This window comes from Alnus glutinosa, chromosome 8 (assembly GCF_958979055.1).
Source record: "Alnus glutinosa chromosome 8, dhAlnGlut1.1, whole genome shotgun sequence".
Taxonomy (NCBI): domain Eukaryota; kingdom Viridiplantae; phylum Streptophyta; class Magnoliopsida; order Fagales; family Betulaceae; genus Alnus; species Alnus glutinosa.
In genome coordinates, this window is record NC_084893.1 from 29,161,360 (window position 1) to 29,187,126 (window position 25,767).

Consider the following 25,767-nt stretch of genomic DNA (forward strand, 5'->3'; position numbering starts at 1 on the left):
AATTAATTAATAATATATCATGTCAAAGCTTCTTTGTTTTTGTTTTTCTTAGAAAAAGTTGAAGGAACGAAGGCAACACGGAGAGAAAAAAAAAAGACCCCTCGGTACCATGCCACCTACTTTTTAGTAGGTGGCATGTTCTAAGCCGTGAGATATTATGAACAGAAGAGGGCCTTCCTGAGATTGAAAAAAGTGCTACATGGCAATTCTTAAAAGAATTGCCATGGATCCGAATCCATAGAGAGTGACGTTGGGCTGCTTATCTATTGTCAATGTCACTGACATGCGCACGTCTCAAGGCAAGGAAAAAAATGAAGAGAAGATGGTTTGGTGGTATATGGGTGTCCACTTGCTTTCATTTTGGTGGTATCTGGACTCCCTTTCGTCCATGGGTAGAAGGCGCAAGGAAAGAAGATGTGAGAATCATTTGTCTGTCAAAACAATGGATGACCCGGCAAGTTTCGTTGAGAAAATGGATTGAAACGACAGTAAGTGAGTATCATTTATCTTAGTCTCTTTTTTTGTTTTCCTTTTTGTTTTTTTTTTTTTTTCTTTTTCTTTTTTCTCCGGTTGTAGATGCTTATTTTTTTGTTGGATAATTTTGATATTTTGTTCTGAAATAAGAACTGCAATTAAATCTCAACAATATTTTTCTGTCGTTCTACAATGTGTTTTCAAAAAAAGACAGTAGGAAGAAGATAAACGAATGGTTATGAATTCGCTAGAATACTTGATTTGGTAACAAAGATGATTACAAAAAATCATATGCAAGAACACAACAAATTACAAATTAAGAAAAATAAAAATAAGTAATAATCATATAATGTTGAAATACATATGATCTTCACAATCTACAATCAAAGAAAACTCAATGTACAAACAGAGAGAGAGAGAGAGTACCTTTTGATAGATCAGATGCTAAGATAGTAAGATAGTAATGGAAAGCAGACAGTTTTTCTGTATAGATTGGTTTTGTAACTGTAATGCAGAATTAGAAATAAAAGTAAAGCAGAATTGTTAAAGTAAATATTATAGAACCAAATAAACGACAAACTTAACGAAGTTAAATTAAAAATATTAGAATTTCAAATATTTAGAAAAAAAGGGCACTCTTAATTAAGTCTCCCTAATGCACACATAACTCTTTTCTTGCTAGTTTTCAAAAAAAAAAAAAAAAAAAAAAAAACTCTTTTCTTGCTAGCTTGCTCTTCGTTTGTCATCAATGTTCAACCTGCATCGATTTTATTGCCCCCCATCTCTTTTTTTTTTTTCGCTCAAGGACAACTCTGTTTTGATTCAGATGCTTCGATTTCATTGACCTCCATCTCTTCTTTTCGCTTAAGGAACTCAAAAAGTTCTCCAAGAGCAACATCAGCATCATCGCTCTTCATTAATTCTTCTGCCACTGATGCGGGACTCACTTGTAGTTTCTTTAGCAAGCCTTCAATTGACTCAAAGAGTGGGTGGGTTTGGACGTCCAGGTAATTGGAGGCTAAGATCCGGAAGCCATTAACGGTGCAGAAGGACAAGTTTATGTGCATGTCCATTCGACCAGGACGTAACAATGCTGGATCTATTAGCTCTTTGTGATTTGTAGTAAACACTATGATTCGTTCGTCTCCGCTACCTGACCACAAACCATCCATGGCATTTAGTAGACCCGAGAGTGTGACCTGCAAAAACATGCAGCACAAACCAATATCCATAAGAAGTGAGAGAGCTTTGTATAATTAATTGTTTTCTGATCAACACGCGTTACCTTAACGAACTTGGGATCTACCTCAGCAGCTTCTTTGGATCGATCGTGTACCACTTTATTGCAGTCTATGTCCTCAACCACAATTACAGAACGACTGGACGTACAACGCAGCGCTTCCATGAGTTCAGAATCAGAGAAGAAAGTGGTGAGATCCAAATTGTAGACATCAAACTTCAAGTAATTAGCCATGGCCGCAATCATGCTGGATTTCCCAGTTCCAGGAGGGCCATACAATAAATAACCGCGCTTCCAAGGCTTGCCAACCTTTTTGTAGAAATCCTTCCTCCTCAGGAACCGATCCAGGTCATCGATAATACACTTTTTCAACTGAGGTTCAATGGCGAGTGTGTCGAATGTGGATGGATGCTGTAGTGCCAATGCTGTCCATGATCGACTATGAATCGTCCTATTGTAGATCTTCATCGCCTTCCTTCCCTTTTTGATGGCTCTGTATTGGCTCAGGACATGAGGCAAATAAGAATCCATGACTTTCCCCCTATCCTTTTCGCAGAAAGTTAGCTGGTACATACGCGTCACGTCTGGCTTAATATTATGATTTTGTTGTCCACCTCGCTGTTCTTCCTGAACGCAAAATCTCCAGGTGAGCTTGACGTTGCCAAAGACATCCTCCACGGCTTCTCCATCTTGGACAGCCACGGCTATCTTATCATTCCTCGTTAAACTGCCGACTGTAAGATTCTTGTTTGCATCAGTAATCTTGGAAGGCAGGAATTCTTTGACAGCATCATAGAGTTCGTTATGGTGGTCCTCCCACAGCTCATCGATGGTGATCGTGACATGAGAAACGAAGTAACCGGAGAAGAAGCGCTTAAGTATTGAGAAGATGAATGACCGAAGACGCGCAGGTAAAAGTTGATTGGTGGCGGTTTGTAAAATCATGATTGATGTGGACAGGGCTGCATACGCTTCGAACCATGTTGATGTTGAGCTCTTCAGACCAGATATCATCATTTTGATGGATGTACGTAAGACAGCTGATGAAAGAATCCACGTATTCTACTGGAACTCCAAGAAGAAGCAGTGTTTTAGTACGTATGACTACTCTGACTCTAAATTAATTAATAGCATATATATGTATAGAATAAAACTAAAAAGGATAAAGTATTGAGATAGTATAATTTTAGGGATCTCCAATTAATCATAAAATAGCAAAATAAAAAACAACACAATCGCACAAGACCAAAGAGAAGCATATATGTTCCAGTATATATAGCAGCCAAAGGGAGCTTCAAACCTCTAGCAGAAAACTTGCAACTGTGTAACAATTGGAATCTTCATCCTAATATTCTGGGAGGTGGGGCATGAAGACCGTATGTATGCAGTGTTTTGCTGACTGTTGATTTGGTTTGGATTTTATGGTCTGTTGAGGCTTAATGGCTGATACAGATTTTGCTATATTTTTTTGGAAGTTTTGAAAAGAAAATGCTAGCTGCGGTATGGCAAAGCTCTGTTTTGCAGTAGATGATGGGATTTATGGCATGCTGAGGTCTGTTGTGTGTCTGCAGTCTGCTGAATTGTTGCAGACTTGAGATGGCCAGGATTTTGGCCCTCAAAGTCATGGCGTCGAAGAGAAGTTGAAAAACCAATATAAAAGCTAAATTGAAGAGCAAAGTTTACAAGGGGCGAGGTATGTGCATCATGCCTTGGCATCCACCTTGGTTTGTGGAAGTTTGGTGATATATAGTTGGGTTAGGAATGCTCCAGATTGGCAAGCTGTTGATCAATTTCTGCAGATTATGTGTTGAGTTGTTGCTTGTTTTGATTTAGTGTCAAGCTAGAGATGCTTTTTGTTACATTCTTGTGTTTTAGGAAATTATTTGTTTCCTTTGAGTTTTCTAGCTAAAATGATTATCTAGATTGCCAATCACACAAAACACTAAGATTTAAATGGTTCGATTTAATAAGCTTATATTCATTATCAAAAGATAAGAGTATAAAATATAGTATAAAGAGAAAAAGCCCACATAAAAAGGAATTAAGTACAAAAGAGAATAATACTCACTTAATTCTGTAAGCCTTGCTGCATTCCAAACGTGAGATGACTCAAAGCAAAAATGGTGTATCTCCCTCCTTTCTATCTGCAACTCAAGTCTCTCCTCCTCCTTTTTCTTCTTCTTTTCCCACGAAGTCAGTCAGTGTGCTGGATATACTTATATAGTGGGCGGCTAAGTCGGTCAAAACTTGCCGATGAAGTAAAGAACAAAACTTCTCTGTGAAGAAAAAAATTGTACTGGTGACACAAAAGACCAGGAGAGAAAAAGGAAGAACTCTACGGGGCCCACCGTGACTCACTCACTGACTTTACATGGTGAAATACAGGTCACACATGCATCACATAAAGAGCAAATGAAAAAGCAGAAAAGTAAAAAAAAAAAAAAAAAAAAAAAAAAGAAGAAGAAAAAAAACCAGAAAAGTTTTTAAAGCTTTGCGTTTTGATGCGATTTATACTTTGGATTTCTTGCAGTGGCGTACTTGATCTTAAGCAAATAGTTTGATAGTACTTGAAGGGAGGTGTGAGGAAGTTTGAGGGGACTTGGGAGATGGGTGAGAAATGAGGGAATGGAGGCCAAAGCAATATATATATATATATATATATATATATATATATATATAGGGTAATTACCTTTTCTCCCCATGAACTATCAAAAAATGTGCGATGCTTCCATGAACTACCAACTCGACCAAAATGAAGCATTTAACTACCAAAGACAACCATTTTTTCCCATTCTGTCCGTTAGAAGGATTAAAAGAAACAGTCAACGGGTCATGTGCCATTTTACATAGGGGCATATTGGAAGATAGTGGTAGTTCATGGGGGGAAAAAGGAAGATGGTGGTTGTTCATGGGGGAAAAGAGGAAGAAAATGAGGGTAAAATGGCGTGTGACGGTCACGTGACCCGTTGACCGTTTGTTTTAACCCCTTTAATTGACCGAAGGGGGGAAAATGGTTGTCTTTGGTAGTTGAATGCCCTATTTTGGTCGAGTTGATAGTTCATGGGGGCATCGCGCATTTTTTAATAATTTATAGGAGAAAAGGTAATTATACACACACACATATATATATATATATATATATATATATATATAGCCAATTAGCCGTTGGCTCACTGTGGTTAATTAGCCACTCCTAGGTCCTAAGGGTTATTTTCTTGTTTTTGTCTTGGAAACCCCATGGTTAAATATCATGAAATGGCTACATCAACATCAAGAGTTATATAGCCGATTAGCCGTTGGCTCACTGTGGTTAATTAGCCACTCCTAGGTCCTAAGGGTTATTTTCTTGTTTTTGTCTTGGAAACCCCATGGTTAAATATCATGAAATGGCTACATCAACATCAAGAGTTATATAGCCGATTAGCCGTTGGCTCACTGTGGTTAATTAGCCACTCCTAGATCCTAAGGGTTATTTCCTTGTTTTTGTCTTGGAAACCCCATGGTTAAATATCATGAAATGGCTACATCAACATCAAGAGTTATATAGCCGATTAGCCGTTGGCTCACTGTGGTTAATTAGCCACTCCTAGGTCCTAAGGGTTATTTCCTTGTTTTTGTCTTGGAAATCCCATGGTTAAATATCATGAAATGGCTACATCAACATCAAGAGTTAACGACATGTGTTTGTCTTGAAATCCAAGAGGTACAATTTTGTAAGAAAAATGCCAGAATTCCTACCCCCATCCCACTCCAATCCCACCAACTCTAAGTGATTTTATTTTTTTATTTAATAAATCAATTTTCAGCTTTTTACACTTTAGGGGTGGTGGGATTGTGGTGGGATGGGGGTGGGAATTCTAGCATTACCCTTTCCTCAAAATCTAGGTTGTCAATTGTATGAAAGATGAATAATTACTTCTTTCGAAGGTCCTTCTCTCATCATCCTACTTTTCACAATTATTGTCAAAGATGTAAAGTCATGTATGAGATACACATAGCCCCACAGATCTAATAACAATTTTACAAAGTGAGAGGATGAGAGAAGGACTATAGGAAAATGTATAGCACGTCTCTGTAAATCACCTTATTAATCAAGAGTTTATGCTAAATTGAAGTTATGAAATTTTAGATCTCATTGTCCTATATATCAAGTACCATAAATTCAACCATTTAATCAATATGAATATCACTAGGGATGGAATCGAATTTTTCAAACTCATACGGTTTCTTTTAAAAGGCTATGATCCAATTTTTGCTAAGCTCTCTAGGCTCGATATTGAAGGCTTGTACATCTGAGCTCAACACTTTGGAGCAATTATGTACCCCGAATTTGCTAAGACTCTCTATCTAACCATCATAACAACACACAGAGAGAAAAGTCTCACCTGCATAAGCCTATTTGATGAGGTCTCACCGACGGACTTACTCAGTGCAGGGTCCTCCTTTAGAGCTTCCTTTCCCTCACCCGGGGAGAAATTTGACTTGGAATTTGATTTGGTTGTGGATTATAGCCATGTTTCTAACAAAAGAAAAAAAAAGAAACATGGCAAATAATCCTACTCCAAGTCAACTTCCAAACCTTCCCCCTTATATCGGCCATTCTCATGACACTAAAGTCTTATATAAATACTGAGATGAAAGCGTATTTACATGAATCAACTTCATGCAATTTATGTGACTCGATCAGTCAATGCACATGCAAAATTGGGATTTACCTCACAACCAAATCATGAACTTCATGCAATTTATGTGGTCACTCATGCAAAATTGGGATTCACCTCCTCAATATTTCGTAATTACTATTGAATTAATAAAGATAAAAATAAAATAAAATAAATCCTCAGTTCGATCACTTCATTATTATAAAAAGTATGTATCGAATATAGATAGAACAATTTTATGTATGTACATGCAATTTATTTTTCTTTATTTATACATGTAAATGTACGTACTAAAAAAAAAAAAAATTATACTTCATATTCTTGGGTTTTTCTTCATAGAAAAAACATCCAATGTTTTGGTTTTTTTTTTTTTTTTTTTTTTTTTTTTTTTTTTTTTTTAAGTTAATAAATTTTAATTAATTAATTAAACATCCAATGATAATGAGTATCGTAAATTTGGTTTTATTCTACTTCTTCTATCAGTTAGATCAATAAAATCTTTTAAGTGTTATTTCTGGGTTACTCTCATTTCTGAGTTGTTTGGTCGTCCTTTTCGGGTTACCCCCCTCTTTAAGGAGTTGGTCATTTCACTAATTGTTCTTAAAATTTTTGTACAAATTACATCAAAGTAATAATGTATGTTATTATTTTTTTGGCCAAGTATATGAAGAAGAGCGGATGAGACCCATCAGAGTAATAATGTTTAATTACTGAAATGAAAGAATGGTTTCAGAGACAAAAGTCACGCATTAATGATCCTGAAGGCGTTGCTCTAGGTACTCAGTTTCCTTCCTTATGGCATCGAGATCAGCTTGTAGTTTGTCTACATTTAAGCTCCGGGATGCCATGGCTGCTAGCTTCTTTTCATGGTCAGCTACTTCTCTTCGTACTCTATCAGTGGCCACAATTTTCTCAGAGATCTGCTCAAATGTCTCGTGGAATTGAAGCTGGTGAGAAGTCTATAAGCCTGTCGCCCTACTGTGTCTTTCTTGGCTTCGATCCCTGCACATACATGCTTCCTTTCAGCAAGCAAGCTATATACATATGGCTGTAAAATACATCTATCATCCAAGTTTGCCACAATTGTGTCATGATAGAGTAATGCACAAATAGGTCAACTTCAATAAGAACACTGTTAGGACCGACAATTTTTGACACGATTTGCGAATTCAACACGAAATTAACGAGTTAAGGTTAAAAGATATGGCCTGTTTAATTAAATGAGTTAGGTTAGAGTTGACATATATACCAATGTCTCAATATGACCTGAACCCGACAAGCTACATTTAGGACTTATAAAATATCAATTTAGTATATCTATCTTTTAATTTTTTTCAATTTCAACTATTTGTTAGGATTTTCGGTTAGATTTTATCAAAATGCCCCCCTCCCCCCTCCCCCCTTTTTTTTTCCCTTAAAAATAAGAGGTATTTTGAAAATTTCAACATCGATCCCTCCGTTAGGATTTAGCGAAAAAATCTTAACGGAAGGTTGAAATTGAAAAAAGTCGAAAGATGAATTAATAAATTAAATTGCCACTTTTTAAAATTTAAGGATATAATTACAAAAATAATTAAAGACGTGGTAATTGAAGTTTTCACAATAATTTTTTGTTTTGTATAGTAATCTGCACGTAAGGATTTGTCTGAGCTAAGCTGCCCAGCTCGTTCCAAAGAAAGATCAACGTACATCAGCCTTTCTTCTTCTTCTTTCTTTCTTTTCTTTTTCCTTTATTTTATTTTATTTTATTTTTTATTTTCTTAATTAACATTATGATGTATTTAATATATATTGTAATGGGTGCTGGCCATTGCACGATCTATTGTTGTATTAGTGGGCATCTAGGACTAAAATTATGTATGTACGTTGAGAGATAGAGGAATAACATCTTAGCATGATTACTACAGAGATATTGAAATCTGATTTTGTTCTTAATTTGCATGCGGATATATGATATATCACATATATAAGAGGTTGAGCCTTAAGCCTAACTTGTTATTAAATTCAACGATTTCTATTAATTTAAGATTTTTTTAGAGAAATAACAATTCAACATACCAACGATCAAAGTATTCTGAGTGTGAATTCTAACTCTATAGTTTTTTTTTTTTATTATTTTGATTATAATATTATACGCGTTGTCTGGTCCCATACGTGAAAGCTAGACTATTAATATATTAATTAAACAATTAAATTGACATTTTTCTATCAATTTTTTTTAAAAAAAAACACTTAAGAATTGCATATAATTTTCTTTTCTTCAAACTTTTTTTTTTTTAAAAAAAATTGTTGGAATATTAAGAAAGATGCACGATCGGGAGTGTGGTGTGAGTAGCATATATACACATAGAGAAATGATAAAATTACAACCCTTGCAAAATTATCTCACAACTAAGACACATTAGGTGGGTCTCACCTAATGTACCTTAGTTGTGGGATAGTTGTGCAATATGAATTGTGCATGAATCAATTCCCTACACACATATTTAGGCTTGTAATAAGGGGAGTAATTCTTACACAACTCCCCTCACGCAGTCTCTCTTATAACATTTATCTTATCTTTTCCGAGAAAGACATTCACTACAAAAAAAAAACCGTCCAGAAATCGGAAAAAACCGTCTGGAAAAAGGTCCAGACGGTTTTTTCTGGACGGTTTAAAACCGTCCAGGATAATGGGTCGGTAAAAGTATTTACGGACGGTTTTACTAGAACCGTCCGTATATGTTTATAGACGGTTTGGGCTCAAACCGTCTGTAAAAATTATGGACGGTTTGGGCCCAAACCGTCTGGGATTGAGGGAGAATACCGAATAATTCTGGATGGTTTGGGCCCAAACCGTCCAGAATTATTATTATTTTTTTAAAAAAATTTATATTTAAAATAAAAAAAAAAAACCCTAATACAACATTTCCAATCCATTTCCAAAATTCCAAATTCAAATCTAAATTCAAATACAAATACAAATTCAAATTCAAATCTATTTCCAAATTCAAACAACTCACAACATAACAATAGTCCAATAGCTTACATATTTAAAACATAATTAAACAACTCACAACGTAACCTATTACAGAATTCAAATATAAATACATAACTAAAAATCCAAAAATATTAAAACAAGTTGTTTCCATACACAATTATAATCATCAATGCATGCAAGCCAGCCCATCGGAGAATTAATCTGATTTACGACCTGTGTGCATTGCTTGCTTCAACCATCTTGTTCATTTCTGCTTCCAGTGTTTGCTGCAATAGGTATACAAATCTCAAATTGTTAGGTAAGAATCATCTTAATGAAGTTATGATTAACATGTTTTTAGGTGAAAACTAAACACAAGTAATGAGAAGGTGTTTAAAAGTTTTGTACACACAAGACTATCTCATCATACTCCCATGGCGATTCAATATTCATAATTTGATATCGATGATCAATTATTATCTTCTCAAGCTCAACAGCATTATCAATCAAATACCTGACCTAATCGACATCAATTGTTTGACGACGTTTTCCCCCAATAACTAAAAAGACATGTTCACGAGAATTCCAATATTCAACCTAAGCATATAATAGTTAAGATTCCTCTTAACTATTAGCATTCATCTTTAACCATAAATTATTCTAGTGTAATTTGAAATAAAAATATAACAATCCCAATGAACAGTAAGAGGGGACAATTAGTGACTGAAGATGGCAAAGTTAAGTGTAAACCAAAACATCACCTTCTTCGTTGTTTCCCATTGATGATTGTTTCTCTGCCATAATCAAGGCTACCATACGTTTGACAGTTGCAAGCTCTTCTTGTTGTGCTTCGTACAAAGTCTTCAAACGTTCAATCTCAGCAGCCATTTCTTGTTCTTTGGGAGTAGGCCCACTAGAGATTGATCCTTGTCCGGAGGTATAAGAGGTGGATTTACCGGGAGTCGGCCCTAGCCCTACCCCGCGTACACGACCGGGATGTTCTCGTCCTAGCACTTGTGCACACGCATCGTTATGCGACCAATAGATTGACCCCTGTGAACACACTCGTTCTGCAGGCGACTGATTCACAATAATTTCTCTTATCTTCTCCTGCACAAAACATCCGCGGGTGAGAATTTGAACCTAGAACTAATATTTTGTATTTACCACTTACGATAGTTTCTCCAGCCGCCGCATTCACAGGGTTCCCATCTTTCTTGGTGTGCGAGACAATGAACATATCATCTCGGTTCGGTGTTTCTCCTATGTCTTCCTCCTGCAATATCATTAAAATTATCAGTTATAAGCATATTATATTAATTAATTACGTACAAGCTGTGAACGTTTATCTATTAGACATACCATTTCTCGTGCAACCTGTGCGATGCTCTTGGATCCCAAAGTGTGAAGAAGTGTGTTTTGGCCACGGCTTATCTTGGACTTCAACGCTCTCTCCTATAAATTTGGTAATGTAAATATATTGATTTCTTCTACAAAGAAAAGACCAATAAGAAATACATTAAAATACCTTATCAGCTGAAGACAATCACGTATCAACTTGCATTTCGAAGTCTTCTGCATCAAACACTGGCGCTGGTGAAGCCCTATTGACCACAGATTGTACGGTATCACCTTCTTTCAACTTTAGACTCTTCTTCACCTCGTACCCGTGTTGCCTTCTTTTCTTTGCTAGGTCCTTCAACGTTAATCTTTTTATGTGCGCAAGTAGGTGAATAGGCTCAAAATAAAATTTTTGCTACACAGAAAATGATATCCCATATATTAATTAATTGGAAATGTAAGACTACAAAAACTATAAATAAGAAATTATTGACATGGAAATAGAAATTTTGTTACCGTTAGGGTGCGCCACATATCTTCCTTTCCTTCCAATGGTAATGTCCTCCAGTTACCATGCAGCCGTACGAATTTACCACTTCTTACGATCTTCCCACAAATTCTTCTAAATTTCTCAACCCTCGGGCCGGTTGCTTGGTAGGATAGGTTGAATTCGATCACCACCTTTTCCCCATCAGGTATGTGCCATATGTCCTTAGGACTACCAACAGTCCTAACATTCTTTCTACCCTGCTCATCTGCAATTCATAAAAAAAATGTTAGTCACACTTGATTATTACTATAATAGTAAAAGATTACTAAAGTGATTGACTACCATCAAATATAAAAATAATTCATACCTATTGTGTAAACTTTCCCATCCCGTAATATACGCGGCACCCGAGTAGTACCACTATGTTGTGAAGTCTCGGGTACTGATTGTGCTGATGATCCAAACTCCATACTAGGTGCTAGACATTGTTCAGAATCTACAACCCCTTGTGTCTCGTTAGGGTCCTGTGTCGTTTCGTCTGATCCTACAACCGGTTGGTCATGTACTATATGCTGAGAATGTACGCCCCCTTGTGTCTCGTTAGGGTCTTGTGTCGTATCATCCGACCCTACAACCGGTCGCTCACTCGGTGTGCGGTCTATAGGCGTCCAAAAATCCTCTCCTGGTCGTGGCATTCTTTGTTTAGGGGGCTACCTACAAACACATGAAAATTGGTCACATTTAATAGTAAATAAAGTATTCAATATTTTTTGCAACACAAACGACATGCAAAGAAAATAAAAGTGAGACGACTATAAGTCATTCTAGACACCATATAATTGAATTCTATATCATAGTTTAACCATATTCTAACATACAATTATTATGTTACTTGTGTGGCCAGTACATTAGCACGTGCACAATCAATGTCATCAAAACCAACGTCACCCGTTACGTTGACGTTGAACGGCTCGTGCTCATGATAACTGTCAGCCTCAACAGAATCATCACTTTCACCACTGCCAACATCTTACACATTTCTAGGTTTTGTCCTTACAGCAACAGCCCAATTTGGATTTTTAGGATCCTCGACATAATACACCTGCGATACTTGATTTGATAGTACGAACGGATCATCGGTTAGTCGCGCACCCGTGTGTATTAGGTTCTTGAAATTGACAAGATCGAATCCATATTCGTCTTTTTTGTATCCCTTATTCGGTTGAATGTCGGCCCAATCGCACTTGAAAAGCACATACCGTGTCAAGTCGTAGTATGTAACATCGATTATTCGAGTTAGCTTACCGTAGTAGGTGGGACCATCTTCAATGGTAACACACACTCCACTGTTTTGACTTTTTTTTTCTTCATCGACATTCAGGGTGCGGTATAACACGCCATTAACCACATACCGCTTATATTCTACAGCATCAAACATTGGGCCTTTAGCATGACTTACAAGTTTCTCTCCCAATGTTCTTCTATCCGCCTCGACCAACTTATCAACCTGTGATTTAGACACATTGTTTAATCCGGGTTTCATGATGCTTTTATAGGCAAATAATTATTCAAACCAACAATTCTCTTACGTATGACTTGTACCAATTACAGAATTGGTCCCTCTGTTGCTTCTCCAACTGTTGATGCGAGATACGTTCCCGGTTGTTTTGTTCCATTAGCGACTCCATGTGCATCCTATACGTCAACAAAAGATGTATAGGTTACTTTTCATTGTATTTAGAGGCGTATAATACGTATTTACTAATGTCACTCACGTGCGAAATTGAAGGAAATCGTCAGAGTTGAATAAAATATATCTGTGTGCTTGCTCAAACGTGATATTATCAAGTTGTATCCAATTGGTCGCCCCTCTCGATTCCTCTTGGTGTCTTGGGGCCTTATTGTGGACCGTTGGCGCCGTCACTAAATATCGCGAGCAAAATGTCAACAATTCATCTCCAATGTAACCCTCTGCAATAGACCCTTCGGGTGCGGCCTTATTACGAACGGTACGTTTATATCTACCAAGGCACCTACATTAAAGGCAGACCATGAGACCATCACATAAGACATATATATTGTAATAGGTCATTCGGTTGAACAAATATCAAGTTAACAGAATTTTAACATTACCTCTCAACGGGATACATCCACCTGTAGTGTACCGGTCCGCCCAGTTTGCATTCACGTACTAAATGTATGATTACGTGCACCATGGATGTAAAAAAACCCGGAGGGAATATTTGTTCCAATTTGCACAAGATTATGGGTATTTGATTCTCTAAACGATCCAGATTTTCCACCCTCAGTGTTTTTGAACAAATATCCCTAAAGAACCCACATAGCTCAATCAAAGGCCTCACAACATCATCCGGTAAGTTTCCTCGAAGTGCAATTGGCATGAGTTGTTGCATGATTATGTGATTGTCATGACTCTTCAAACCCCCAACAGTACATTCCTTGAGCTTGACACAACGTGATACATTTGAAGAATATCCATCGGGCACTCTAACATCATGGAACACTTGCAGGAAGTCAGTCTTCTCTTTTTTCGTCATTGTGAAACAAGATGCGGGAAAATATGTTTTACCGTTTTCCGCGATAAATGGTCAGAGTTCTGGTCTCAATTTCATCTTACGCAAGTCTTGACGTGCTTCGTGGTTGTCTTTGGTTTTACCGCTCATGTCCAATAGCGTGCCAAGTATGTTATCAACCACATTTTTCTCTGTGTGCATCACATCAATGTTATGACGTAGTAATTGATATTTCCAATAAGGCAAATCATATAATACACTTCGCCTCTTCCAATCTACTTCCCCAACCGGCAACTTCTGTCCTGTCGTTGCCCGATTGACAACACACTCTAACTGGCTCATGATCTCATCGCCATCCGGCACTTTGGGAGGACCAACCATTTCCTGCGCACCGTTGAATCGTCTCTTGTTTCTTCTCCATGGATGATCCGGAGGCAACCATCGCCTATGTCCCATAAAGCAGAATTTTTTACCATAAGTTAGCCACGTTGATTGCGTTTCATGCCTACAACAAGGACATGGTTTCCGGCCATGTGTACTCCAACCTGACAAATCACCGTATGCCTGAAAATCATTTATCGTCCACATTAAGGCCGAATGCATTGTGAAATATTTTTTCGATGTTACATCAAAAGTTTCTACCCCTACTTCCCATAGTTTTTTCAACTCACTTACAAGGGGTGCTAGATACACATCTATATTCTGTCCTGGTGCATTCGGACTAGGGATAATCAAGCTTAACATAAAATACGGTTGCTTCATGCACATCCAAGGAGGCAAATTGTAGGGTATTAACATTACCGGCCAAGTACTGTGACTAGAGGACATGTTCCCAAAAGGATTAAAGCCATCTGCCGCTAAACCAAGCCTCACATTTCGCGGGTCTGATGCGAATACTGGGTAACGTGAATCGAATGCCTTCCATGCTTCTCCATCGGCCGGATGCCTCAACACACCGTCTTTTGTACGGCCTTGAGCGTGCCACTTCATTTGTGGCGATGTATGATGGGACATAAACAACCTCTGCAGCTTTGGTATTAGAGGAAACCAACGCAACACTTTGACCGGCTTTTTTTTCAAACTTTTTGTCGACCCATCTTCATTAGTTAAGTCATCCTTCCACCTGGACTCATTGCAGAATGTACATTTGTTCAACTTTTCATTTTCCCTCCAAAACAACATACAACCTTTGCGACAAGCCGATATCTTCTCATACTCAAGGCCCAAATCCTTCAAGTACTTTTTTGCCTCGTATGTGTCTTTAGGCAAACTTGTGTCCGGAGGCATCAGCTCATTGATGAATTCGAGCAACATGGAGAATGATGTATTGCTCCAACCGCTCATACACTTAATACTATATAGACGCACAATAGCTCCCAATTTGCTATGTTTTGTATTTCCATGGAGTGGCGTATCGGCATCCTTTAGCAATTCTTCTAACTTATTCGGCACCCTGTTAGAGTCGTCAATTTCAACATCCACAGACTCGAATTCGGCTTCGGCGTTAACTCCCACTTGAGGCCCACCGACTTCTACACAAACATCGTGCATCACAAAAACGTCAGTAAGCATGTCTTGCATCCCACTGGACCCCCCATTTAGTGGAACGCTATCCACTTGAAGCGTCCTGGGAGCTTCATGTGTTGTCTCGTTATGAACGGGAGGGATAGGTAATTCCCCATGCATTATCCACTCAGTGTAACCCTCAATAATCCCAGCACCTGACGTTAAATGGGCAAATACAACTTCACAGGACCATGATTTGCCCAACAAACACTTCTTACAGGGGCACACAATGACCCCTTTTCTACTCTCATGTTCACGTGCAAATTTCACAAACGCCATAACCCCGCGAATATACTCTCGCGAACTTCGTGGCAACTTCATCCAACTCTTATCCATCTTTCTAACTACATCATGTGAAGAAGAAAAAAATAATGAAAACTGAAAAAACAGAGGTGTTGTTCCTGTGCAAAAACTATTAGAAGACATTTTTATGGTAACAAAAACATATATACCGCATAAGCTATATGGTTGTTCATGTACAGATTATGTTTCTAATAAAGGGTTAATCGTTCACGAAAGTTAGAAATATGAAAAGATGAACAAATTATGTATATGTCAAGTTTAGCAATCTTAAATCCCATGTCAAAACAAGACCTAAACACCATGTGGATTCATTTATAACTTCAATAATGTGTCTAAGCAATATTAATGTCAATAACACAGTAGTTGTCCAGTTCTAATTTGTCCAACATACAAGTTATTATATAGCCTACCAATATTTTAATTAAGATAAACATTAGAAACAATATTTTTATTGTTTAACAAAAGAAAATCATTTGATCCAAGGGTTCAGTTTGTCTGATTAGCGGTGGGTGATACAAATAACAAATCCTAAGGGCACACATTTTCAGACAGTTGGGTCCACCTCAAAGAACTCCTGTAATGGGGACTTGTTTTTATTTGGCTTGACACAAAATGAAGATGGAAAAGTAGATGGCTTGTTTGATGAATGAAGATAAAGGCTGAAATTTAGTCCTCTCTCAGCCACTTGCTTAATGAACTGGTGCAGATTGAAAGTGTAGCCAAACAAAATCACATCCTACTTCACTCAACATTTAGGTGATTGACACAAAACCCCACATTTTATCCTTTTTGGCTTTTTTTCTAAGACTTGTCCTTTTGTGGGTTTGTGCTCATTAGGCAAAATATGGAGAATCTCATTTTTTTTTTTATTTTTTATTTTTTATTTATTTTTTTTTATTTTTTTTGTGGGTTTAGGGTATAAAAAGTTATGCTCTCAATCATCGACCAATAATTTCATATTAAGTTCTAATAAAATGAAAACATATATAATCCAAGTCGTTTGGCCGATGAATTTGATGGTGTAAACTCGTCAACAAGATGTTTTCAAAAATACAAAGACTACATAATATTTCTGTGTAGTTAATTTGTTAGCTCTTATTGGGAGTGAGGGTGCTTTGTTGTTTTTGTGTACTAGTTAAGTCTGGTCAAATGAAGCTTATTTAACAAAACGAATGATTTGAAAGCAGAATTTATTTAGGCCACAAAGCAGAGTTTATGTATAGTAGGGCACAAGTTTGGTTTAATAAAATTTGTTAAAAAGTACTTTAATATTGGTTGAGTGTTTGGATAATAATAGTATAAAAAGTATGTTTTTATGGACAAATTACCAATAAACACTATTTATAAAAAAAAAAAACCTAACGGTTGTCAAGCCACTATTATCTTTTAAAATTAATGTGATAATGTGCTTAATATATATATATATATATATATATATATATATATATATATATATATATATATATATATAATTTTTATAAATAAAAATATCTATCTCTTTAACTTATGAAAATAGTTCAATATAAATCTTCTTAATTTATGTGCCCACACATGATTTTGTCGGCTATGGTATGTTTTGGAGTATAAAATCTATAAACAGACAAATAAAGATATAGAATAAGAGTAGGGCTAGGCTGAGTTTTCTTTGTGCAGGTTTGATGGTGGACTAAATTCATTGATTTTTAGTTGGTGTTACTTGTGCTACTAAATTTATTGCTGATGTAACCCTACATACAACTAAAACTTTCTTTTCAAAGCATTTGCTGCAATTAAATTATTATTATTATTTTTATATAGATATTCATTGTTGATATAAGCTCTGAGATCATCATGGGACAGGTCCAAAGGTTTAAAACACTAAAAAAAAAAAACAGCAAAATAGAACCTGGATATATATATATTTGTTCCCTAAATAAACATACTGGTTTGGCTATCTATTTTATAAATAATTGAACATTTGTTTTTTACATCAAACACTTGGAGTTAAAACTTACACGTGCATGAAAGATAGTCAAAAGTTGCAAGCAAGACAATCTTTGTGATAAAATGAAACATGGTACTTATTTGATTTTAGTAAAAAAGATCAATAGGAACTCTTGAGTGCATGATGCAGCTAATGGGAAAAGCAAACGATCCAATGTTTCCCAAGTGTCTGCCACTATTTTATACACTCCAGTTGTGTCTCAATTTTAAGAAGTTTAATTCTAATTAGAACATAACTCAAGCCACACCCGAACACCAACACCAACATCCATGTTTTCTACTACCGAAAACCCAACACCAACATCCATTCGTTCTACTACCAAAAATCTAAAAGGAAGTACCCAACCGATTTCATCCCCAACAAACCCAGAATTTAACACAGAAAAATCAATCCAACAAACACAAAATCTCCAAATAATTCGACGGAAAAACAAAAAACCTACAAAATAAAAATACACCCTAATTAAAAGTCCATAATATGCAAATCATCATCCTAATTACAAATAACCAAGTCCAATAAATAATTGCGAATAGCGAGCTAGGAAAAAATTTAATCAAACCTTTAAACCGGGCGTCGATCGGCGTATGTCGGGAAAACAGGGTATTTGTCCCGGGCTAGCTGAGACGCGTCGGGCCGTCGCCGGAGAAGATGATGTAGGGACAACCAGGGTCGACTTCCAAAGAGAGGGCGCCGAAGAAGATGATGAAGGGCCAGCCGGCGGGATTGACTTCCAGATATCGAGAGGGATCGGACGGGATACTGAGCTAGAGGGGATACAGAACTAGAGAGAGAGAGAGAGAGAGAGAGAGAGAGAGAGAGAGAGAGAGAGAGAGAGAGAGAGAGAGAGAGAGAGAGAGAGAGAGAGAGAGAGAGAGAGTGCTGGAGAAGAGGAGGAAGAGGGCAGCCGTCGATCTGGGTGTGTGTGAGAGAGAGGGTATGGATCGAGTATGGGGCGCGCGACAGGGGGCTAGGGATTTTCTTTCTACTTTTAGAATTAGGTCTAGACGGTTTTAGAAAAACCGTCCGGAATTAGAAAATTCCAGACGGTTTTTCTGAAACCGTCTTTCTATTTATAGACGGTTTTAAAGAAACCGTCCGGAATTTTCTAATTCCAGACGGTTTCTTAGAACCGTCTATATATTTATAGACGGTTTTAATATAACCGTCTGTAATTATATAATTACAGATGGTTATATTAAAACCGTCTGAGTTTTATGGGCGGTTTTAGTAAACCGTCCGTAATTTTTTTTTTTTTTTTTTTTTTTTTTTTTTTTTTTTTCAGACGGTTTAATAAAAAACGTCCATAATAGTTTTTTTATAGACGGTTTTTAAAACCGTCTACAAAAAAATGCGGTTTTTTAGTAGTGATTTATCTTATCTTTCCCTCCACTTTCTCGGCAATCAAAGAAAGGGTAAACCGAAACTGCACTACAAAAACTTGAAAGAATATAGTCACTAATCTAACCCCAAATTCACAACGGAAACAAACACATCAAACGAAACCCAAAAAAAAAAACACTCAATAAACCAAAAAAAAAATAAAAAATAAACAAACAAACGGCAAATGTTTCGTAGAGTGGCTACCCTTCATTTCACTGTTCAAATATCCCCAAAAACAAGAAACAATTAGACCCTTCATTTCTCTAATTACTTCTAAATTTTCCTTCGATTTCTTGACAACCAAATAGAGGTGTACTAACCAAGTCAACCTAATCTGATTTAGTCAGAACAAAGCATATCAGACACAGAGAAAACAACGAACAAAACGATACCGTTAAGGGTTTTGGATTATTACCTCAGAGTTAGTGAGAGTAAGCGCGGATCTGTGAGCAAAGAGGGGATCGGAGCGAGGAGCCTTGGTGAGGAGAGGCAGGCTCGATCTGATGCGCCTGGCAAATGCCATTTCCCTTTGAAACCCTAGTTTCTCTAATTCTTCTTCTTCTTCTTCTTCTTCTTCTTCTTGTCCTAAGAGACCGAGAGAGAGATTATTGCATAGGAAGAGTGGCTTTGCGTGTGCTAATATGGTTGTCTTCGCAAGCGGGATACAAGTAAAGAACTTCGACTTATTAAACTCATTTTCCAAATAATTCAAACAATTTTTTTTAAGAGAAAATTACATTGGTCAATGTAGTTGTCTTAAATTATAGACCGCTTCTTGTGGTATCAAAATTAATTTAGATATCTCTAAGGTTGGCCTAATTTACAAATAGCTCACTTAAGTCAAATTATGCATCAAAAAAATGGCGGCACGTCAATCTTAATAAATATATATATATATATACATATATAAAATTTAAAAAATTGTTTAAAAACAAAATAAAAAGAGAAAAAGAATAGCTGTTGGTAGCTGGTTCGAACTAGAATAGTTCACATTAGAATGAGAAGAAGACAGTGAGTCCGAGTCATGTTCAAAAGCACAATCAATAGCCATTCGAGCAAGGTGAATTAAAACTCCCTAGCTTGTTCAAAGTCATGACTTTTCAATTTCTGGGGTTTATCGTTTTTCAATTTCAAATTTTGATCGATCATCTATAATTTTTGTAATGTGAAGTTACTGACTTAATTGCTGACAAACTAACTTTCTGCTGCAAAACAATTGACAAACTAGAGAGAATTTGACTTAGATGGTCGTTGTTACTAGCATTAACCAACAAACTAACTTTTTGCTGCAAAACAATTGACATTGTGAACCACAACATACATGCAAGGACCATCACAAACTAATTTCATCAAGCCACTATATGAAGATGGAATAGCTCTCGCTACATGAAAAATAACTGCACCATTGATCAGACAATTTCAACGCCACACGGTATGCCATATTCAGGATCTTCTCACGTTAAAATGGGTCACTTTCTCCAAAAAGAAGAGGAAGTTTAGATATATTCTTTCTAACTAAATCTAAACTTTTCCAAAAATAGAATTAGAAATAAAAGTAATGCTACAAAGATTGTTATCGTTGAAGTAAATATTATAGAGCCAAATAAACGACAAACTTAACGAATTGAAGTTAAATTAAAAATAATAGAATTTCAAATATTCAGGAAAAAAAGGGCACTCTTAATTAATTACTCTCCCTTATGTGAACTCTTTCTTGCTAGCATGCTCTTCATTTGTCATCAATGTTCAACCCTTTTGGTCTCCGGAGTTGTACTTTGTTTTGAACCAGATCGATGCATTGATTTCATTACCCCCCATCTCTTCTTTTTACTCAAAGGACAACTTTGTTTTGATTCAGAGGCTTCGATTTCATCGCCGCCCATCTTTTCTTTTCGCTTAAGGAACTCAATAAGTTCTCCAAGAGCAACATCAGCATCATCGCTTTTCATTAATTCTTCTGCCATTGATGCGGGACTCACTTCTAGTTTCTCTAGCAAGCCTTCAATTGGTTCAAAGAGCGGGTGGGTTTGGACGTCCAGGTAATTGGAGGCTAAGATCCGGAAGCTATTAACGGTGCAGAAGGACAAGTTTATGTGCATGTCCATCCGACCAGGACGTAACAATGCTGGATCTAGTCGATCTTTGTGATTTGTAGTAAACACTATAATTCGCTCGTCTCCACTACCTGACCACAAACCATCCATGGCATTTAGTAGACCCGAGAGTGTGACCTGCAAAAACAGCACAAACCAATATTCATTGGGAAAATAATGTAGCATTAATTCCAATGAATAAATAAGAAGTGAGAGAGCTTTCTTTAATTAATTGTTTTCTGATCAACACACGTTACCTTAACGAACTTGGGATCTTCATCAGCTTCTTTGGATCGATCGTGTACCACTTTATTGCAGTCTATGTCCTCAACCACAATTATGGAACGACTGGACGTAGTACGCAGGGCTTCTATCAGTTCAGAATCAGAGAAAAAAGTGGTGAGATCGAAATTGTAAACATCAAACTTCAAGTAATTAGCCATGGCCGCAATCATGCTGGATTTCCCAGTTCCAGGAGGGCCATACAATAAATAACCGCGCTTCCAAGGCTTGCCAACCTTTTTGTAGAAATCCTTCCTCCTTAGGAACCGATCCAGGTCATCGATAATACTCTTTTTCAACTGAGGTTCAATGGCGAGTGTGTCGAATGTGGATGGATGCTTTAGTGCCAATGCTGTCCATGATCGACTACGAATCTTCCTATTGTAGATCTTCATCTCCTTCCTTCCATCTTTGATGGCTCTGTATGCGCTCAAGACATGAGGCAAATAAGAATCCATGACTTTTCCCCTATCCCTTTCGCAGAAAGTTAGCTGGTACATATGCGTCACGTCTGGCTTAATATTATGATTTTGTTGTCCACCTCGCCGATCTTCATGAACGCAAAATCTCCAGGTGAGCTTGATGTTGCCAAAGACATCCTCCACGGCTTCTCCATCTTGGACAGCCACGGCTATCTTATCATTCATCGTTAAACTGCCGACTCTAAGATTCTTGTTTGCATGAGTAATCTTGGAAGGCAGGTATTCTTTGGCAGCATCGTAGAATTCGTTTCGACAGCCCTCCCACAGCTCATCGATGGTGATCGTGGCATGAGAAACGAAGTAACCGGAGAAGAAGCGCTTAAGTATTGAGAGGATGAATGACCGAAGACGCGCAGGTAAAAGTTGATTGGTGGCGGTTTGTAAAATCATGATTGATGTGGACAGGGCTGCATACGCTTCGAACCATGTTGATGTTGAGCTCTTCAGACCAGATATCATCACTTTGATGGATGTACGTAAGACAGCTGATGAAAGAATCCACGTATTCTTCTGGAACTCCAAGAAGAAGCAGTGCTTTAGTACGTTGGAGTACTCTGACTCTAAATTGATTAATAGCATATATATACATAGAATCCCTCCCCCTTTTACTCTCTCTGCTTCAATCTGACTGAAACATACTCGTATATTCAAGGCTCAGGGTATTTCTCTCTTTCTCTCTTTCTCTGCATTTATTATCTGTTTAGTTTCATTTGCATCCTTTGGAATTTAATGCCCCTTCGATTTCCCAGACCACGATTCATTAGGCAGTATGTTTTTCTAATCATATTAAACCCTCTCAAACCCATTGATGGAAGAAATCATGTTTCTTTGTTATGTTTTTGGCTGTTTAATTTGATTACTTGTTTTGTGCTCTTTTAACGTGGGGCATGGCTTTATGCTTTATGGGTTTCGTGAGTTTTTTGGGATTCTTATGTGGATAGATGACGACGTAGTTCGTGATTGTGATCTTCGTGGATAAGTGGGTTTGTTTTTGTCTTAATGAGCGTGGTTGGAGGGTTTTCAAATTGACATATTTTTGCCTTCTCATCACAGATTGAGGTATGTATGCATGTGTATGTTGATTCGTTGAATGCTTGATTTGTTGTCTGGGATTGGACTTGGTGATTATAATTAGAATCCCGTGCTTATGGGTCTTAAATGAATCGTCGATTACTGCTTAGTTTTTGTTTCTGTTGTTGTATATATATATATATATATATATATATATATATATATATATATATATATATATATATATATATATATTAATTTCACTATATTCTGGAATCTTCCTCTTAATATTCTGGGAGGTGGGGGATGAAGACTGTATGTATGCAGCGTTTTGCTGACTGTTGATTTGGTTTGGATTTTATGGTCTGTTGAGGCTTAATGGTTGATACAGATTTTGCTATATTTTTTTGGAAGTTTTGAAAAGAAAATGCTAGCTGCAGTATGGCAAAGCTCTGTTTTGCAGACTCCAGATGGGGTTTTGGCCCTCCAAGTCATGGCGTCGAAGAGAATTTGAAAAAGCAATATACAAGCTAATTAAGTTGAAGAGCAAAGTTTACAAGGGGCGAGGTATGTGCATCGATCATGCCTTGGCCTGCACCTTGGTTTGTGGAAGTTTGGTGATATATAGTTGGGTTAGGAATGCTGCAGATTGGCAAGCTGTTGATCAATTTCTGCAGTTTTTGTGTTGAGTTGTTGCTTGTTTTGATTTAGTGTCAAGCTAGAGATACTTTTTGTTACATTCTTGTGTTTTAGGAAATTATTGGATTATCTACAGTATATTCATCCAAAAAGAAAATTAAAGAAAAAAAAAACAAAATCACACAATACACTAAGATTTAAGTGGAAAAATACTCACTCAATTCTGTAAGCGTTGCTGCATTCCAAACGTGAGATGACTCAAAGCAAAAATGGTGTATCTCCCTCCTTTCTAGCTATCTGCAACTCAACTCTCTCCTTCTTCCTTTTCTTCTTCTTTTCTCACGAAGTCAGTCAATGCGCTGTATATAAAAAAAAACATGTAGTGGGCGGCTAAGTCGGTCAAAAATTGCCCATGAAGTAAAGTACAAAACTAATCTGTGAAGAAAAAAATTGTACTGGTGACACGGGCTTGTTTGGCAAGGGGGAAAATTCTCCCCCTCTTTCACTTTTTTTTTTTTAAATTAATTTAAACATTCTAACTTCATATCTCATCAATAATTTTTTATTATTATTTATGCTCCGTTTGTTTTGACGTAAAATTGTTTCCGGTGTAAAATGGTTTCAGAGAAATCATTTTTCAAGAAACCATTTTCCGTCGAAACCATTTTTCGGTGTTTGGCACGTACGAAAATTCGCAAATATTTTTTTATATTTTTATTCAATCCTAATAACTTATAAAAATTAATTTTTATTCACAACATAAAAATATTAATGTAAAATAATATAAAAATCATCGATGGCGAGATTCGGTCACTGACAGACAAGATTCTGACAATTTTTACCTGATTCCAGCTAATATAGCCAGAATTTGAGATAAAGGCCGGATTCCGGCGAAAGTGGCCGGATTCCGGCACAAAAGGCTGGATCTTGCCAGAGAGGCCGGATCCCGGCAGGCTGGCCGGATCTGGCCAGATCCGTCAGGCCAGCCGGCCGGGATCCGACTAGATGGCCGGAATCTGGCAGGTCTGCCCGATTCCGGTCAGATTGGATGCCAGAATCTGGCTGATCGGATTCCGGCGAAGGTGGCCGGATTTCGTCGCCAAATTCTGGCGACATTAACCGGATGTTGTCGGATTCCGATATCGGCAATATTTCGATGGTGGTCAGCTGCTTGAACGTGAAAGTCGACTGTGCCGTTTAAAATAGATCGACTGCGTCTGGCGTCTTCGGAAAACGATTTTCTGAAATTTACTAAGCATTTTTGGTCAAACAGAAATCATTTTCCGGTTGACTATTATTTTCGCCCCTACCAAACACCGAAAAATACCGAAATCATTTTCCAGAAATCATTTTACGCCGAAACAAACGGAGCATTAAATAAAAAAATTTACTACAATAATTTTTTTTTTAATTTTTATATACAAATTCTTTTTATTTTACATTACATTTATTATTTGTTACTACTTGTAAGTCGTACTTTCTTATTAAACAAGGCCAATAAGAGTAAAAAATGAAGAATTCTACGGGGCCCACCGTGACTCACTCACTGACTTTACATGGTGAAATACAGGACACGCATGCATCACGTAAAGAGGAAATGAAAAAAGGTCAAAAAGTTTTTAAAGTTTTTTTATTTTTTATTTATTTTTTTTTTTTTTCAGAGGTATCGCAGAGTACTTATTTTTTGTGGATGATACCACGGGTTCAGACCACCCTTGGGTAGGGCAGGACCCGTTCCACATGCAGAGGTCCATAAATAGCCTTAGACTAATCTCCGACCCTAAACCCGTGGCCACTCAAAATTGGAGCGTGCTTAATTTTTCGTGTGACTATTTTAGCATTAATCATAACTGTTCATTTCTACATATGGGATACGGTTGTAATGCATTATCTTTCATTGAAATTATATTGTGTCTAAAATTTACATGAGCTCACTCTTATTGATATTATCGAATGACTTGCATTGAATCATGAATCTGCGATTAAAAATTAACGGTAAAGATCACATGCAACACTTATTTTAGCTACAGAGCGCAGACTTATATAATATGCAGTGAAAACTAAAAAGTGGGTACCTATGCGCAGAAAAAAAAAACAAAACAAAACCTTGTTCTTCTATCTCACTCATTTTCTCACATAACCCTTGATCTTCCCTCTCTCATTTTCTTAAGTTGTTCAACAAAGTTTGCATTTCGGGGTGGCCGGTTGGCCACCTTGGCAGCCGCCCCGGCCCTTTGCTTCTTCTTCTTCCTTTTTTTTTTTTTTTTTAAAAAAAAAATAAATAAATAAATAAATTAAATTAGTTTATTTATTTTTTTAATATATTTA

General features: G+C 36.9%; 3 protein-coding genes across 10 annotated transcripts; all 3 read right to left on the reverse strand.

The window, feature by feature from the left end:
- Positions 1-1,014: 1,014 nt before the first annotated feature.
- On the reverse strand, positions 1,015-23,791 carry LOC133874924 (AAA-ATPase At2g18193-like). 8 transcript variants are annotated; one of them, XM_062312850.1, is made up of 3 exons: positions 23,657-23,729; positions 1,760-2,779; positions 1,015-1,673 (listed from the first exon to the last, which is right to left on the reverse strand). In XM_062312850.1, exons 2-3 carry the CDS (start codon positions 2,729-2,731, stop codon positions 1,275-1,277), a joined length of 1,371 nt encoding a protein of 456 aa, XP_062168834.1. In that variant the 5' UTR covers positions 2,732-2,779; positions 23,657-23,729; the 3' UTR covers positions 1,015-1,274. The 8 variants fall into 8 exon arrangements, with proteins under 8 accessions (XP_062168834.1, XP_062168835.1, XP_062168833.1 ...); XM_062312851.1 differs by lacking the exon at positions 23,657-23,729 and adding an exon at positions 3,783-4,300 and having other exon boundaries at positions 1,781-2,779; XM_062312849.1 differs by lacking the exon at positions 23,657-23,729 and adding an exon at positions 3,783-4,295 and having other exon boundaries at positions 1,760-2,776.
- On the reverse strand, positions 10,073-11,635 carry LOC133876344 (uncharacterized). Its single transcript, XM_062314611.1, has 6 exons — positions 11,533-11,635; positions 11,192-11,430; positions 10,893-11,090; positions 10,697-10,789; positions 10,509-10,610; positions 10,073-10,444 (listed from the first exon to the last, which is right to left on the reverse strand). The coding sequence occupies exons 1-6, from the start codon at positions 11,633-11,635 to the stop codon at positions 10,073-10,075; spliced, it is 1,107 nt and encodes a 368-aa protein (XP_062170595.1).
- On the reverse strand, positions 13,775-15,601 carry LOC133876345 (uncharacterized). The gene is made up of 2 exons (XM_062314612.1): positions 14,501-15,601; positions 13,775-14,263 (listed from the first exon to the last, which is right to left on the reverse strand). The coding sequence occupies exons 1-2, from the start codon at positions 15,599-15,601 to the stop codon at positions 13,775-13,777; spliced, it is 1,590 nt and encodes a 529-aa protein (XP_062170596.1).
- Positions 23,792-25,767: the final 1,976 nt, after the last annotated feature.